Genomic DNA, 18,516 nt, shown 5'->3' on the forward strand with positions numbered 1-18,516 from the left:
AGTAGCGTCTTTCCAGCATTTTCGGAGTTTGTTGGTGGAGACTTCTGTTCCGGCAGATCTGCGAGGCGGTGTAGAATTCCTTCTTCGTCCGCCACGGAGGAGATTGTCCCGAAGCAGAATGTGGATCCGGGACGCATGGTGATCTTGCTGTGGAAAGTGACGGCCATTGAGCTAGCTTGGATCGTCGACACACCCCCTACCTGGCGCGCCAGCTGTCGGTGTTTTGGGTCCGACCGCACACCCGGGGTTGCCCCTCAAGGTGTTTTTAGGAGTAGGACGGTGTCAACGACTGTAGCAAAATGGTTCGTGCCGATCGCACGAGGGACAATGGACAAGATTTACAGGTTCGGGCCGCTTAGAAGTGCGTAACACCCTACGTCCTGGTGAGTATGTGAGCGTGGTTACAAGAGGATTCTCTGGATAGAGGGCGCAGAGAGTCTTTGTGGGTGGCTAAGTAGAACAGGGGCGATCGATCTGAAGGGGTGCCCCCTAGGCCTTATATACTCGACCGTGGGGCAGTACATGTGATATGATAACAACAAGTAGCTAAAAGATGGTGAACCTCTTGAGTTTATCCCTACGTAACCTCCGCCGACTTATCCTCGCATGGCTCCGTTGCATGGGGGCTTCAGCGCGGGAAAGTCGGGTCTCTGTTTATGATTCATTCGTTCGACGTTGTGGGCCGCCTGTGTTTGCACTAATCAGTCCCACGTCTTCTTTATTGGTTGTCTTTCCCTAGGCCCACGAAAGAATGACCTTACGAATTATTGGGCCCTTGGGCTTTTCGTGAGGCCTTTTACTTCTTTAGTGGACCCAGGGGATATCTATCCCCCACACGCGCGGACCCGTGCGCGAGCACAGAGGAGAATCACCGGCGGCGGCTGTTGGCGAGATGGTCTGCGCGGCGCGTTGCCGTGCATGATGGGGTCTCATGTCCAGTTCTTATGGCCGACCGCGAGCGTGGGTAGGCACGTGCCCCGCGATTTCTTCAGGCAGCGGCGCCGGTCAATCCGCGCGGACCGCGGACTCCGTTGGCGGCGCGCCCACCAAGCTCGGAGCGGTCTGTTACGAGAGGTGGAAGACATCTGCCATGCGGGTCCCGCTAGTAAGAGACAGTGCGCGCGCAAGGTGACTGCCGGTGGACCCCACGCGTCAGCGGAAGGGAAGATGGCTGGTGAGCGCGTGCGCGACTGTCATGTAGGGCCCGCCTGTCGGCGCCATCACCAGGAGCTGGGCCGCGCGGGAGGTTAAGGGTTAATGGGCCAGAACTGAGGCTGTCGGCCCATGAAGGTCTTCTATTCTTTTTTTTTTCTTTTTATCTTTTCTCCCTATATTTCAAACTCTAGTAGTTGAATTTCAAATTTGTTTGTGATTTCAAACCCAGGTTAAAATCCCAAATAATGTTCCAGAGGAAGAATTATAAGCACTCATATATATTTTTCTTTGCATATTATTTTCCTTGTTATTTACTCATGGAAGGAATTCCTTTCTATTTTCTCTTCTATGTTTTCATTTGAAATTTTGAGGTCAAGTTTAAACTATGATTCTTTATTCCAATAAAATGTATCACAACAATTTCTTCAGTGTGATATGTATTTTTCTTTATTTATTTATTGGTTATTTAACTATTATTATCTGATTTATGAAAAGAAAAGGAAACTAATAAATCTTCAAAGGTTTCAAAAGTAAAATTCCCAAAACACTAACCTGAATGTATTTATTTATTTATATCATTATTTATTTTTTTTCTAATGTAAAATTTTGGGCATTACAGAAGTCGGCCGCGCAGTGCGGGCTGATTCGTTTTCGGCCGGATAACAGGGACACACCCGACATGCGGGGGCCACACACCAGTGTAACAGACACGCGCGGGAGCGGATGACCGGTGTGGCCCATAGGTCAGCAGCACGGCGCGCGCGACGACTGGCCAGCGAGGTTGACGGAGCGCGGTGATGGGCTACGCAGGAGCAAAATGGAAGTGGGCCAAATTCGGAGTTGGCGGCCCACTTAGCTAGTTTTCCTTTTTCTTTTTATTTTCTGTTTCATTTCGTTTTTAAATCTCCATTTTGAATTCAAACTTGTTTGTGAGCTTCATAACTGAGTTAAGTACCTAAATTAAAATATTAGTAGGAACAAAATGTATTCTTTCATATATTTATTTTCCTCTATTTTGTATAATCTCTCCCTTCTCTCTTTTCTTAATTCTAGGATTATTTTAGGATTTAAATCCCCATTTGGATATTTAACATATTTCTTTTTTGCATTATTATAATATTGTCACAAAAATGCACACACAAATAAAATATTCAGCATGATGCAATGATTTAGTAGCATATCTCTTTATTAATTGTTTTTGGACATGATGTTCACATATGATGATGCATAAAGATCAAACTCACATAAAGAGAAATTGTTTCTCTATTGGTATTATCTCTAACAATTTACAAAGTGGGTGTTACAGCCGGCGCCGTCGACCTGCTCGACAGCCGACGAGGTGTCGCCTCCTGCTTGGCCTTGGTTGCCCCGCCTCCTCCTCCGTCGACGGGGGAGGGGACGGGGTGACCTCGAACGTTGTTCTTCCACCACGCGGGGAAGACGTCGTCGATTCCGCCGCCGGCGGGCGGGCCGTCGGCCGCCATTGTCGCTGTCGCACGGCGGGGAAGGAGTATCATGTCGTGGCTGCCGTCGAGGGACATGAACTCAAGACTCCCGAAACGGAGCACCGTCCCGGGCTGGAAAGGTTGCTAGAGACTGCCCATCTGGAGCTTGACGGGGAGCTGTTCGTCAACACGCAGCAGGCCCCTACCTAGCGCGCCAACTGTCGGCGTTTCGAGACCGGGGGGGTCCCTGGACCGACGAGTGAATTGTCGCCGCGTGCCCCAGCCCAGATGGGTCGGCGCGAGACGGAGCGCGAAGGGGGGAGGCAGCCGGAGGGAGACGGGCATGAGAGGTGGAAATCTCGCGGCCTTCGTGTTTGTCCCGCGCCTAGGTCGGGTGCGCTTGCAGTAGGGGGTTACAAGCGTCCACGCGGGAGGGAGCGAGCGGCCTCACGCGAGCGCCGTCCCGTCCTTCCCCGCGCGGCCCACCCTCTGTAAGAGGGCCCTGGTCCTTCCTTTTATAGGCGCAAGGAGAGGATCCAGGTGTACAATGGGGGTGTAGCAGTGTGCTAACGTGTCTAGCGGAGGAGAGCTAGCGCCCTAAGTACATGCCATCGTGGCAGCCGGAGAGGTTTTGGCACCCTGTTCGTGTGGTGTCGTGGCCGTCGGAGGAGCGCTGGAGCCTGGCGGAAGGACAGCTGTCGGGGCTGTCGAGTCCTTGCTGACGTCCTCTTGCTTCCGTAAGGGGGCTGAGAGCCGCCGTCGTCATAGGGCGTGCGGGGCGCCATCATTACTTGTCTGGCGGAGCGAGCCAGATGGGACGCCAGTCTTGTTCCCCGTAGCCTGAGTCAGCTTGGGGTACGGTAATGATGGCGCCTCCTGTTGACGTGGTCGGTCTGTGCCCTGGGTTGGGCGATGTGGAGGCTCCTCCGAGGTCGAGGTCGAGTCTGTTCTTCCGAGGCCGAGGTCGAGTCCGAGCCCATGGGTCGGGCGAGGCGGAGACCGTCGGCTGAGGCCAGGGCTGAGTCCGAGCCCTGGGGTCGGGCGAAGCGGAGTTCGTCGTCTTTCGGTGCTGAGCCCGAGTCCGAGCCCTGGGGTCGGGCGAAGCGGAGTTCATCGTCTTCCGGGGCTGAGCCCGAGTCCGAGCCCTGGGGTCGGGCGAAGCGGAGTTCGTCGTCTTCCGGGGCTGAGCCCGAGTCCGAGCCCTGGGGTCGGGCGGAGCGGAGTTCGTCGTCTTCCGGGGCTGAGCCCGAGTCCGAGCCCTGGGGTCGGGCGAAGCGGAGTTTCCTATGGCGCCTGAGGCCGGGCCTGGCTGCTGTCAGCCTCACTCTGTCGAGTGGCACAGCAGTCGGAGCGGCGCAGGCGGCGCTGTCCTCTTGTCAGACCGGTCAGTGGAGCGGCGAAGTGACTACGGTCACTTCGGCTCTGTCGACTGGAGGGCGTGCGTCAGGATAAAGGTGTCAGGCCACCTTTGCATTAAATGCCCCTGCGATTTGGTCGGTTGGCGTGGCGATTTGGCCAAGGTTGCTTCTTGGTGAAGACTGGGCCTTGGGCGAGCCGAGGGTGTGTCCGTTGCTGGAGGGGGGCCTCGGGCGAGACGTAGATCCTCCGGGGTCGGCTGCCCTTGCCCGAGGCTAGGCTCGGGCGAGGCGTGATCGCGTCCCTCGAATGGACCGATCCTTGACTTAGTCGCACCCATCAGGCCTTTGCAGCTTTGTGCTGATGGGGGTTACCAGCTGAGATTTAGGAGCCTTGAGGGTACCCCTAATTATGGTCCCCGACATTTATGTTGTCCTTCTTCGAAATTCCAAGGAAGGTTCTAGAGAAATTAGATCAAATAAGATCTCGTTTCTTTTGGGAAGGAGAGGGGCATAAAAAGAAGTATAGATTAACTAAGTGGAGTATAGTTTGCACACCAAAAGACATGGGAGGATTAGGAATTATAGACCTTGATCTTCAAAATAAATGTCTACTAAGTAAATGGCTTTTCAAGTTAATTAATGAAGAGGGTGTGTGGCAGTCAATTCTTCGTAATAAGTACCTGATAAATAAAACAATCACCCAGGTGGAACACATGCCTGGAGATTCGCATTTTTGGGCAGGCCTGTTAGGTGTTAAGGATATCTTTCTTCGCCTAGGCCTTTTCAAAATTGGGGATGGGACTCAAGTTCGTTTTTGGGAGGACAAATGGCGTGGTAACGCAACGTTTAAGGAACTTTTCCCTGGACTCTATGATATACTCCGCAAAAAGAGAGCTTATGTTGCTTCTGTTTTAAGATCAAATACAATAAATGTGGCCTTTTATCGATCCTTGGTGGGTAATAATCTTATGGCTTGGCAACAGCTCATAGCCTTGATTACCAATACTCAACTAAACGATCAAAGGGATATTTTTATTTGGTCCTTACATCAGCATGGGAAGTTCACAGTGTGTTCTATGTATAGGTCTCTGGTTAGGCCACAAGTGGTTCCAAGAAATCATCCCATTTGGAAAATCAAAATTCCTCTTAAAATTAAAATCTTTATGTGGTACCTTATAAATAATTTAGCCCTAACAACTGATAATTTAGTGAAGAAACAATGGAAAGGCTACCTACGATGTGTAGCATGTACGTTAAATGAATCCATTCAACATCTGTTCTTCGATTGCCATATTGCTAAATGTGTTTGGCGTTGTATTCAAGTTGCGTTTAATATTTCACCTCCTAGGAGCATTGATCATTTATTTACACAGTAGCTTTATGGGGTTGATATGAAACTTAGCAACAAAATTTGGTTTGGAGCGACAATCAACAGATGTGTGCAAGAGGGCCTGCAATTTTTTTTGCATGACACGTTAATTAGACAGCAACATTCACATTTCGAAACATAAAAAAACATCACTGCACTGAACAAGCTGGCAAGCTCACTTTCAACACGGAGAGGTACGAATAATCTGATAAGACAGTGTACTTCCCAACCATAGCAATCCTCACCTAAGATAATCACCGTTAGTTGCATGGAACTAACAGTGCCATGAAGGGTGTCAAATATAGCAGCTCTTGCAACCCATTCGTCTAAATTTGGCAATCCTGGAAATCCTAAAACCGCATGAAGTAGATACAGTCATCGGCTAGCAGCAAGAAATATCGTTGCCCTCTGTGCGTCAGTGGAGTGATTAGCCTGCAAAGGTGGCCGTGGACGAGCTCCAGCGAGATACTTGCTTGCTGCCTTAGGAAAGGAGCTTCCTCTGCTTCCCCACCAACCATGTATCTGCTCCCTTGCCATCCACCCGAGCACGTCGAAGCTCAGGTGCTCAAAGTGGGCATGCCGCAACCACGGCTCCTCGTTGTACCACGCCACCAAGCACACTAGCTGCACAATGTTCAGATCAACCAGGTAGAGGCGGTTCTTGGAGAACTTTATCTTGGCGAGGAGAATATGCTCGTAACCGTGGATGCATATGATGAATTGATGATGCTATTGTCGAGGACTTGGCACCTGCCTTCGTCCATCTGCCCGATGCTAACAATGCTTGGGCAAAGCCTCAGGATAATACACATCTGTCAGCGCCTGATGCTCGTTGTTCTGGCACTTCGCCTTCCTCGGTTCTGTAGTGCTCTGCTACACCATAGACCATAGAGTATTTATACAATGCTAGTACCAACTATAAGGTACACTAGTTTATGGGTGATCTCAGCCCCAACTACTTCTATATATGTCTGTCTGATGCATCCCACTACATAGATTGGCCTGTTGCCATGCTAATACAGCACCCTGGGTGAACAATAACAGCTGACCAAATGCCAACTCCACGCTGCAGCAAAACAATCAAGGAGAGCAGCATATTATCTTACAAGGCTTCTAGCTCTTTTATCCGATTGAAAACACTAAGTTCAGAGACATTATATTGCAGCTCTTTTATCGAACCTAGATGCCCACCCTGTCTACAAACTACAGCAGACAGCTCGACACCAGTCCTCTCGGCGTACTTGTGAACTTGTGGTTAAGGAAAAAGAATTTCCTGGAGCTTGAAGCTACAGAAGTAAAAAAAAAATGCATAGCACACGACACAGCACGTAAGAAACTACGGAAGGGATACCTGCCAGCAACAAGAACAGGACGGAAACACATGCTCCCAACTACTCCTGTATGGCTGCCTGATGCATGCCACTACACAGATTGACCTGTTGCCATACTACTACAGCACCCTTGATGGACAGCAAGAGCTGACCAAATGACAACTCCACGCTACAACAAAATATTCAAGAAGAGCAGCAAATTTGCTCAGACCCAAATTGCAGTCAGAAAACGAAGTTTAGAAAACACAAAGTTCAGAAAAGAATCACAGACCTAGATGCCCATCCTGTCTACAAACTACAGCAGACAGCTAGACACCAGTCCTCTCGGGCTCTCGGCATACTTGTGGAGTTGTGGTTGAGGAAAAAAGAATTTCCTGGAGCTTGAAGCTACAGAAGCACATAAAAATGCAGACCACACAGCAGAGCACTTAAGAAAGGTATACCTGCCAGCAACAAGCACAGGACGGAAGCACAAATTTAATTTAGAAACATGTCTTGGCCAATATTCTTACTTTCTTCAAAGAAAGATAGTAAAGGTATGAGACATTCCATATTCTAATTAGCCTCACGTAGGACTAATTGCCACATGAAAAGTAAAAGCCATAGCCACAGTTAGTTACTTCATTCTGTCGGAGAAATACACATTGGCAATTGTTCACAATCAAGGAATGATATAAAAAGTGAAATAGCGGAGCAAATGCAAGCGGAAAAAACAGGGAACCGCGGGGACAACAGCATTAGCTGACCCATTCGCTTCTGACTTGATCCTGAATTCTGGAGCTTCAAGAGGAGAGAGCGTCGCGTTGGGGTGACATCGAGGTGCCTGTTTAGAACATAAAATGTTTTAAATATTGAGAAACTCATCAATTGTGCTGGAAAATGAATAAGTAGAACCTGTACCTTCTCATTTATTTCAAGTGGCAAGTCTAAAGAAGCAAGTTTGGTATTAGCAGTTGATGTGCGTCCGGCGAAGGTGCGAAATCTTTGGCCAGCTTTCCCCATCAGGTTCTTGGCAGTTCTTCTTCAAGACGGGGCAATTTACTATACTTATGCGCTGGAGGGAGGACGGCATATCTGGTAAAGATGCTATGTTGGGGCAACACCCTATAGAAAGACTCTCCAGACTTGAGAGGGATTTTAGATTTCTTGGTAGGGACTCCGTTTTGCAATACCAAAATCCCAGGCACTTGACAGATGAGAGATTTGCAGGCTCTTCAAATGAAACCGACGGTTCTTTGCAATATGAAAGATCAAGATTCGGTGGGACTGTAAATCCTTCAGCCATGAGCATGTGGTTGAGCAATACGGAGGTACTAACCGTGAGCGATTCCTGGACACGAAACTGTGAGATGCACTTGACAGTGTGGTTTGCAACATCTTGTAGAGTTAGGTACTTAAGGTGCAGGGCAGACAAGCCTTCAACAGAGTAAAGATCAGGGAGACCATTTAGACGTAATGATTCAAGGGAGGTCAGGTGGCCAATCGATAAGGATGGGGAGCTTCTGCAGACATCAAAGGAAAGATGTTTCAGATGTGGCAAGCCATTAATGAACGAATCAGCTGCAAGAATGCAGCCACGGATGTGGAGGTCTCCATCAAGGTTCAACGGCATTAGTTCTGCTCCACGTGCTAGCTCTAAAAAAGGACAATCCGAACAGTAAAAAAAGGAAAGAGATGGAGCAGCACGTAAGCCCCCCATTGATTTGAGACACAAACAACCTGTTACAACCAACGTGTCAAGCTTTGTCAAATGCTCAAACACCTTTTCTGATGGAAGTGTAGTTAATGCCATATTATATTTCAATTTTAAATTGCTCAGTGAAGTGAGGCCACCAAGGCAAATAGCTAAAGCTTCATCTGTAATACTGCATGAAGAAAGAGAAAGTTCACAGAGTCTTGACGGTAGAACCAATGGCATGTCCATGGTCCTTCCATAAATGAATCTTATCCTCTGCTCATGGCAAAAGAGCCATGCCTTGATGATGTTTTCTTTCATCCATACTTTATCTTCTCTTTCTTCCAGACCACTTTCAATAATTTGAAGATGCTTTGATATATCATCATCCATCATCAATGTCATCAATTGCTTCAGAGATGAATAGTCTTTCGACAGTACTCTCCTAACTTTTCCTGAATCCACCTCCCACGTCAATGCAAGTTTAGATGCCAGGTCGTCTGCCTTCATTATTATATTTTCCCTCAAGTCATGCTGTCCTAGCTCATTGTTGGTGATAAACATAAGCAGTGGGCAATAATCAATTGATAAATCTGTAAGGCCTACTGGAAGATTAGATAGTTCCTTCAAATTTGGAACAATGTTTATACGCAACCTAGAGCAATTCCGAACGAGCTCTGTATCTGGTGGTAGGCCTTCTAGCAAACTGCAATTACTAAGCTCAAAACTTTCCAAATTCTCAAAATAGGATCGCTCTAGTAACCACCCAGGATATGTATCAGATCTGTAACCTTCGATTGTGAGCTTACTCAGTTGGGGTGGCGGTCGCAGACCCTCTAGAACATCCAAATGCAGAATATTCATTGCATCCATGCCATTCTCAGAACTCCACTCAAGTATCAACTCTTTAAGGCGACTTTTTAGATATAGCTTCGACGCTAAGGCTTCATCCTTTCCAATGACATTCTCAAGATTTTGTACATGTAAACTGCCGCCAAGCTCATTCAAGTCCTTTAGCTGTCGCAACTCATATCCTTGCTTCTTTTGCACAGAAAAGTCATATATCTGTTGTAAAGAAGTAAGCTTGCCAATGTTGGGAATTTGGTCCTTATACCCTCGCAGATACCGTAACTTACTTAAATTGCAAACTTTGTTAGGCAACCTCTCCACCATGCCGTTTAGCTGAAGTAGTTGTAAGTGCCAAAGAGCACATAATGATCTAGGCAATTCAAACACTGATGTTCTGTTGAGGTCCAAATACCGAAGGTGCTTCAGCTCACCAACAGATTTAGGTAACTTGTTGCTGTTGTGAAATGACAAAGACAATACACGCAACTTCTTCAAGTTCCACAGCATCTGATCAAAAATAATACTTGCATTATCCATTAGTGAATCGATGCAGATAACAGTGCGTAAATGATGTAGCTTGTAGATAATTTCCTTATGCTTTTGCATACTTTCAACACGAACAGATAGATGTCGAACAGTGCATGGTATCTCTGTCACATTATCATCTTCTAATCTAAAGCAGTCTTCTCTAGAGAGTGACTCTGCAAAATCATGAAGGATATCATGCATGACATAGTACCAACCGTACCTTTGGAAGAAAGATACAGAGACCATATCATTGAAGTAATCCATCCCAACCTCTTCTAACGTTCTCCTACTCAAATTGCATGAACCAATAAATCCTTCTGCCACCCAGAGGTGAACCAACTCTTCAGGTCTATATCCGTGACCTTTTGGAAACAAGCTGCAATACAAGAAGCACCTTTGCAGACATGGATCTAACTTTTCGTAGCTCCATAACAAAGATGTGAAGGGATCACTTAAATCTCCAAGCTTTAGAGCAGCTTTCCACTCAGCAATATCCTTTCTCCTGCACATTCGGGAACCAAGAACTTTTGCTGCCAAAGGGCATTGTCCAAGCCTTTTAGCAATCTCCTCTGCAGTGTCTTGCAGCTTCATGCGTAACAGTTGGTCTTTGATTTCTGCTCCAGAGAAAGCATGGTGTTTAAAAAGAGCCAAAAACTCAGTATCATCCATGTTTTCCAAATGAATGACATGTTCTTGTTCACAACAAATAGCGGCCGGAAGTGTTTCACTTCGAGAAGTCACCAAAACTTTGCTCCCTGACTGTTTAGAGACTAATGGAGCAAGGAATAACTCCCACTCTGTCTCATTATGAGATTTTTCAAACCAAACATCATCCAAGACAAGCAGGAATTTCTGTGACTCTTGTAGTATATCACGTAATTTGCACTGGAGAGTATCGAGATTATCAACACGTGGGCACTCCCCCTTTTTTGCGGACTCAATGATCTCCCTTGTGTGACGATGCACATCAAGTTTGCGCGAGATACAGATCCATATCCTGACATCAAAGCATTCTTCAATCCTCTTGTCATTATAGACATATTGTGCTAAGGTAGACTTACCCATTCCTCCCAATCCAACAATGGCCAAACCGGAGTACTTAGTTGAGCTTGCCTCAGCAGTTGTTGTCTTGCCGAGAAGAAATTTTACTATGCGATCACGATCGCTGTTGCGACCGAAAACCTTGGAAGTGGGAAGTGATGTAGTTGTGGGAACATGGGTAGGTGCTGCAGCTGGCCACTCGGTAGTATTGCCATGTGGCAAGCCAAGAAGATCTCGAAGCTGCTTGGCTTCTGTCAGAATAGCTTTGAGCTCGTTCATCTTGCTAATTAGCCTTCTGTTCCCAGGGAGCAAGTTGCGTGCCCTGTTCATAGCAGAATGAAAAGGCTTCATGACAGTGGTTGCAGTGGAGGAGCTTTCATCCTCTCGGAGCAGGGGACCTTTTCCGCTCTTGGCCTTGGCCTTAAGGACGTTGTACTCATGCTCGTCCAGCAGGTCCTCGGCATCATAGAAGGCTTCTTTGAGACGCCGAAGCCAGGATTCCAGCTTGCCCCTATGGGGGCTCTTCTGGGCCGCTTGAATCACCAACTCGAACTGTGGCAGGACAGTGTCTTGTAGTCGTTCGATCTCACGCACCATGTCCACACTGAGGTAAGCTGAAGCTTTAGTAAGAAGCTCCTTGACAATCGGCGATGCTGCCCACCTTAAGCCAACTAGCGCCAAGTCCGCCATGAAGTTGGAGTAGTTTGTGCTTCCTCTTACTTTGTGAACCAAGAAAAAAAAATATGAATGGGTGAACGATGGGAAGTAGTAACAAAGCTGTTCTTTTTTTTTTCTTTTTCTTCTGCAGAAGGCAAGCAGCTGATAAAAACCGCTACAGACTCGAGAAAACCTAGAATTGGAAAGACGCGTAAAATTAGTGAATCTAAATTGACAAACCAATTATTTTCCAGCAACGCAAAGGGGAAATAGCAGTCGAGATTGGTGATCTTACACAAGTAAAGTAAATCATGGGCGCATGGAGCTGGAATCGACAACAAGCGCGAGGCCGCCGCAGTGCAACGCAGCAACGAGGGAAGCAGCTCCGTCGGGCAGGCAACGCAGGATTGCTGGGAAAGGAAGCAGCGTGGAGAGGGGAAGGTGGGAAGATTGGGAGCTGTTGGGGTGAAGGAGTCAGCATCGACAGAGACAAAGGAAGCTTCTGGGTAGCTCTAATGACAGGGACAGATTCGGCTGTGTTGGGATCTATAGTAATTCTGAAAAAAAAAACAGAGTAACATAATTAATTTTTAAAAGGATGTTTGGTTTCAAAAATTATTTAATATAAAATAAGACGGTACATCATAGGTCTATTCTATAAATTTGTTATTTTTAATATTAATACTAACTAATTAATTGTAAAGAATGAGACGATAATGAATCAACTCATTTTATTATATAACTAAAAAATGCGAAGTGAGAAAATAATGGAATATCTCATTACTTAAACCAAACACTCTGTTAATTCTTACTCTCCTTTCGTATTTGAGAGAGAGAGAAAATAATGTAAGTATCTTTTTCTCTCTTTTATTGATTACTAGGTCAGTGCTCGTGCGTTGCAACGGGGACATGGAATATCTCGATAATTTATATATGCATATGTGTTATACGATTATGATATGGATGACAACATTCACGAGCCATCCGTAATGATATCAAAGAGAAACCCAGGCCTGCAACCGAGATGTTATCCGGCAGCCCACACGGTATGCGAACAATGTAGGCTCCGCCACTCTCACCCATCCCCTCTCCATCATTGGAACCGGCGCATAACATCTCGGTTGGCTCACCGTAGCTCCAGTCCACGTCAGGAGATGACACTTGACGAGTGAAGAGGTCCACCCTGTACACTCCAGCCATCATTGACATCGCTCTTGCAAGTTCGGCCACATATTTCACATGTGAGATTCAAAGATCAATCGCACTCAACCATGAAAAACTTGACTCGACATAAGGAACTTCTCCCAAGTAACTGACCAATGATGTTTACCTGGCCACCTGTATCAGAATCACGACCTAGTTCCATGTTTTCTCCACGAACAAGACCATGCATGCTGCAGTCAAAAAGGCAGTCAACAAAGAAACAGCTTGTGAAAATCCAGAGGTTTAACTGTAAATTATTTTTATAAGAAAAAATACCAAATTTTCTACTCCTACGATGTGCAAAGTGCAAAGAAAACTAAGGCTAGAGGCATTTTTTTAAGAAACGACGGCAAAAGCTTTCCATGGATTTTATTAGACGTAGAATAAAAAAACTATAGCCATAAAAAAGGCTAGAGACATTTCATTACGAGATATATATATGGTTTAGCAATTTAGCACAACATAGAACGAAACAATGTGCAAGTGGGTAGACCTGATGAGCACAATGTAAAGCTTCTTCTCCTTATTGTCGTCAGACCAGACGGTAAGGTCAGAGAAGTTCCTCTGGAACTTCTTCTTGGTCGTCTCAACCGGCGCAAACTCGTCGATGGTGTCTCCCTTCTCGCCTTCTGACAGATCCTCGGCCAGGTCCTCCGTCGCCTCACGACGCACCTGCTCCTGTTCCTTCCTTCTTGCCGAGATTGCACCGGTTATGTGGGGAAAGAGTAATAAAAAAATGAGAAACAAGTAACGTAAGCAGGTTAAAAATGAAAGCAACTAAAAGAAACAGTAAAATACTAAAGAATTGAACATTATTGTTCTCGTGGACCAAGACATGGTAGCAAGAATAATTAAGCAAAACAAAAATAATAAAAAATCCTGCTGCATATATGCATGATAAGATAATAAATGCTGCTGGAAAAGCAGACTAAGAAAATAACATGACTAACCTTTGTATCTAATGCTGGATGAGAAACAGGGGCGTCAGAGTTTTCTTGCCCATCACAGCTAGCATCAGCCAATGGTTGCTCAAACCCATCTTGCAGCCTGTGTACTTTAGACATTTCAATTGTCTTGGTTGCAACTTCAGCCTCCAATTTAGCACCATTTATTGGATCAGTAGATATATTACTAAACTGACCATCTAAGCTCTGAGCATTTTCAATCGATACATTTCCAGTTGATACATCATGCTCATGTTCTTATAAAGCATGACTATAGGTGCATCCTATAAAGCATCCATGAGGATTGTATGCTATTAGAGTTACTATTGTTCCAGAGGAGGGGGTGGTGGCAGTTTCCCCTCCATGAGCCTCTGCCCCTGTGCATCAGTTCTGTAGGTCTCTCGTCTAAATTGCTTCTATCTGCTAGAAGTTAACTAATTAAATGGCATACATCTTTTGCCAGCTTTTGTTGATAATTTGTTAAACATTAAAGTCTCATGTTCTGAACATATTCTCCAGAACAAAGCTGAGACTTGTGGTGAACTTTATTTTCCTGCATTGAGTTTGAAACTAAAGCTTGCTGGTGAAGACATGGCCAAATTTGCCAGATGCATGTGAGATGTGGAGTCAGGAAAATTGAAAGTTGATCATTTTCAAATTGCGGGTTTTTAATTAACAAATGCATGATTCTTCTGCTTTTACACCTCAAAACCACTATATTAAGGAAGCTTGTACATAATACATGTTTTAACAGGTGGACAAATGAAAGTACCTGCAGTATTTATTTGCCTTCATTAGAGAGTAGGTAACAGTCATGTTCTTTTTGCTTGTTGTAGCTATGTACTTCAGTGAAGATTGGAGTAATGCCTTGTCATTTAAAAGACTCGCCAAGTAGAACCCAAAATACATAAGTTATTGAGCAACATGTATGTCATTTAAAATTTGTATTCCTTGTTTGAGCTCAGTTTGCTAATTTGAGTACACATACCTGCAAGCAAAAAAATATGGATCAACTGCAACATTAAAGTAGTTATATGCAACAAGTTAGCTACTTGAAACCATTACTTTGAAAATGAGACTGCCAGTATCAGCAAGCGAGCGACTTGTGTTTTACCTCGCGCATGGAGCAATCCATTTCCATCAACCATGAGCAACTGCAACAGGGCAGAATGGCAAAACCTTAGAAAGGGCATGGGTAAATACATAGAAGATGCTGGTGATTATGCAAGACATCTCATAAACTAAAATGATAAATAGTCAAGAAAAGCAATTGATTGAGCAGTAAAATTCTTCAAATGTGTAGCTCCGGTGGTCATTAAGTGTATTTACATGTTAAGAAATCAGAAATCAGATCCGAACACATAAAGCAGGGCAGAGAATGGGTGCAGGGGCGTACATGGTTGGTGCTCGTTGAGAGCACCTAGAGGGGGGGTGAATAGGTGATCCTGTAAACTTCAGAACTTAAGCCACAAAACTTTGATTAAGTGTTAGCACAGTTAATGCCAAGTGGCTAGAGAGAAGTTCTTGCACAATATGATAATCACAAGTAGTTCAACACAGAGAAGACACAGTGATTTATCCCGTGGTTCGGCCAAGTACAAAACTTGCCTACTCCACGTTGTGGCGTCCCAACGGACGAGAGTTGCACTCAACTCCTCTCAAGTGATCCAATGATCAACTTGAATACCACAGTGTTATGCTTTTCTTTCAATATCCCGTTTGCGAGGAATCTTCACAACTTGGAGTCTCTCGCCCTTACACTTGAGATTCACAAAGAAATACGGAGTAAGGGAGGGAAGCAACACACACAAATCCACAGCAAAACGCGCACACACACGGCCAAGAGTCGAGCTCAAAAGACTATCTCAAGGTTCTCACAAGAACGGAGCTCGAATCACTTAGAATGACAATCGGATGCGCAAAGACTGAGTGTGGATGATCAGGAATGCTCTAAGGTTGCTTGGTTGTCTCCTCCATGCGCCTAGGGGTCCCTTTTATAGCCCCAAGGCAGCTAGGAGCCGTTGAGAGCAATTCCAGAAGGTCAATCTTGCCTTCTTTCGTCGGGCGCACCGGACAGTCCGGTGCACACCGGACACTGTCCGGTGCCCGATTTACTTCCATAAACAGCGCAGCCGACCGTTGCCGACCGTTGCAGATCTGGCGCACCGGACAGTCCGGTGCACACCGGACAGTCCGGTGCCCCATTCCGACCGTTGGCTCGGCCACGTGTCGCGCGCCGATCGCGCGGCCGACCGTTGGCCCGGCCGACCGTTGGCTCACCGGACAGTCTGGTGCACACCGGACAGTCCGGTGCACACCGGACAGTCCGGTGAATTTTAGCCGAAGTCGCCGGAGAAAAACCCGAGAGCGGCTGGTTTGCTCCGCGCTGGTCTGGCGCACCGGACACTGTCCGGTGCACACCGGACAGACCGGTGCCCCAGCCCGAAGCAGCCCTCCACTCCTCTTCTTCTTCCTGTTTCTAACACTTAGACAAGAATATTAGTACACAAAACCAATGTACTAAGGCTTAGAAACATACCTTAACTTGTGATTTGCACTTTGTTCATCCATGGGCATATTTTCACATTTAAGCACTTGTGTTTGCACTCAATCACCAAAATACTTAGAAATGGCCCAAAGGCACATTTCCCTTTCAATCTCCCCCTTTTTGGTGATTTATGCCAACACAACATAAAGCAAGTGGAACAAGTGCAAAACTACTTCAAATAAAAACTAACTTTGAGTTTTATTCAATTTTGGCATATATGGATCATCCTTTGCCACCACTTGGTTTGTTTTTTGCAAATCAAACTCAAATCTCTATCTCTAAGTCAAACACACATGTTGAAGCATAAAGAGAGTCATTCCAAAGAAATTTGACCACGGATTTCAAAAACTCCCCCTTTTTCCCATAATCAACATTTCTCCCCACAAGAAGCCAACTTTTGACAAAAGAGACAATACAAGAGTTTTGACAAACCAAAGGCTCTATTATACTTTTTCAAAATTTCTCAAAATTTCTCAAGTGGTAGCTGATCCATTTATTGCTTTGGCCTTTATTTTCTCCCCCTTTGGCATCAAGCACCAAAACGGGATCAATCTTGGCCCTGGAACCCCATTGCCTCACCAAAATTTTCAATTAAGAGCAAATGGCAATAAGAGTTCATGAGATGAACTTGGAAGTAATTACCCTCTCATCGGAGTGCAGTGGAAGTCTTTCATGGTCCAAGTCCACCTTTTCCCTTTCAATTCTCCTTCGAGACTAGACCAAGCAAACTCAAGCATATGGTTAGTCTCAAAGGGTCAAGTTGTAACACATCTCCCCCTAAACATGTGCATCACTTTGCAATGGACTTGTGAGGTCCAGGGAGTGTTTGTACAACTTGAGCACCACAATAAGCAACAAAATGCAGAATGAACATGATCAAGGGCATAAACACATGTATGCTACAATTCAATCCAAGTTCCGCGAATCTAAGACATTTAGCTCACTTTGCAGCCTGCAAAAGGTCTTCTCATCTAGAGGCTTGGTAAAGATATCGGCTAGCTGGTTCTCGGTGCTAACATGAAACACTTCGATATCTCCCTTTTGCTGGTGGTCTCTCAAAAAGTGATGCCGGATGTCTATGTGCTTTGTGCGGCTGTGCTCAACAGGATTCTCCGCCATGCGGATAGCACTCTCATTGTCACATAGGAGTGGGACTTTGCTCAGATTGTAGCCAAAGTCCCGGAGGGTTTGCCTCATCCAAAGTAGTTGCGCGCAACACTGACCTGCGGCAACGTACTCGGCCTCAGCGGTGGATAGGGCAACGGAGGTTTGTTTCTTAGAGTTCCATGACACCAGGGACCTTCCTAAGAATTGGCACGTCCCCGATGTACTCTTCCTATCGACCTTACATCCAGCATAGTCGGAGTCTGAGTATCCAACTAAGTCAAAGGTAGACCCCTTTGGATACCAGAGCCCGAAGCAAGGCGTAGCAACCAAATATCTAAGAATTCGCTTCACCGCCACTAAGTGACATTCCTTAGGATCGGATTGAAATCTAGCACACATGCATACACTAAGCATAATATCCGGTCTACTAGCACATAAGTAAAGCAAAGAACCTATCATTGACCGGTATGCTTTTTGATCAACGGACTTACCTCCTTTGTTGAGGTCGGTGTGTCCGTCGGTCCCCATCGGTGTCTTTGCGGGCTTGGCGTCCTTCATCCCAAACCGCTTTAGCAGATCTTGTGTGTACTTTGTTTGGGAGATGAAGGTGCCGTCCTTGAGTTGCTTCACTTGGAACCCAAGGAAGTAGTTCAACTCGCCCATCATCGACATCTCGAACTTCTGCGTCATCACCCTGCTAAACTCTTCACAAGACTTTTGGTTAGTAGAACCAAATATTATGTCATCGACATAAATTTGGCACACAAACAAATCACCATCACATGTCTTTGTAAAAAGAGTTGGATCGGCTTTCCCAACCTTGAAAGCATTAACAATTAAGAAATCTCTAAGGCATTCATACCATGCTCTTGGGGCTTGCTTAAGTCCATAGAGCGCCTTAGAGAGCTTACACACATGGTCGGGGTACCGTTCATCCTCACTAGATTCATCATCACTAGAAGAATCATAAGTATTAGCATTACGAGTGATTACCTTCTTTTCCCTTGCCATGAGGCAAGTGTGATGCTCGTTGGGGAAGAGAGCCGATTTGTTGAAGGCAGTGGCGGCGAGTCCCTCATTGTCGGAGTCGGAGGAGGAGCAATCCGAATCCCACTCCTTGCCGAGATGCGCCTCGCCCTTGGCCTTCTTGTAATTCTTCTTCTTTTCCCTCTTGTTTCCCTGTTCCTGGTCACTGTCGTTATCGGGGCAGTTAGCGATAAAATGACCAATCTTACCGCACTTGAAGCATGAGCGCTTCCCCTTTGTCTTGTTCTTGCTTGGCTGCCCCTTGTGACCCTTCAGCACC

General features: G+C 45.9%; 1 protein-coding gene across 3 annotated transcripts; it reads right to left on the bottom strand.

Moving 5' to 3' along the window:
• Nucleotides 1-6,685: 6,685 nt before the first annotated feature.
• Nucleotides 6,686-11,930, bottom strand: LOC100384031 (uncharacterized). Of its 3 annotated transcripts, XR_002265488.2 has the most exons (4): nucleotides 11,704-11,928; nucleotides 7,559-11,601; nucleotides 6,930-7,481; nucleotides 6,687-6,827 (listed from the first exon to the last, which is right to left on the bottom strand). XR_002265488.2 is itself a non-coding variant. In NM_001350292.1 (3 exons), exon 2 carries the CDS (start codon nucleotides 11,439-11,441, stop codon nucleotides 7,605-7,607), a length of 3,837 nt encoding a protein of 1,278 aa, NP_001337221.1. In that variant the 5' UTR covers nucleotides 11,442-11,601; nucleotides 11,704-11,930; the 3' UTR covers nucleotides 6,686-7,481; nucleotides 7,559-7,604. The 3 variants fall into 3 exon arrangements, 2 of the variants coding, with proteins under 2 accessions (NP_001337221.1, XP_008662245.1); NM_001350292.1 differs by having other exon boundaries at nucleotides 6,686-7,481; nucleotides 11,704-11,930; XM_008664023.4 differs by having other exon boundaries at nucleotides 6,773-7,481; nucleotides 7,559-11,470; nucleotides 11,704-11,886.
• Nucleotides 11,931-18,516: the final 6,586 nt, after the last annotated feature.

Source organism: Zea mays, chromosome 10, assembly GCF_902167145.1.
Source record: "Zea mays cultivar B73 chromosome 10, Zm-B73-REFERENCE-NAM-5.0, whole genome shotgun sequence".
In the NCBI taxonomy this organism is placed as follows: Eukaryota; Viridiplantae; Streptophyta; class Magnoliopsida; order Poales; family Poaceae; genus Zea; species Zea mays.

Bases quoted from the DNA above. Each gene is read 5' to 3' on its own strand.
- LOC100384031 (NM_001350292.1), bottom strand. From the start codon at position 11,441: ATGGCGGACTTGGCGCTAGTTGGCTTAAGGTGGGCAGCATCGCCGATT.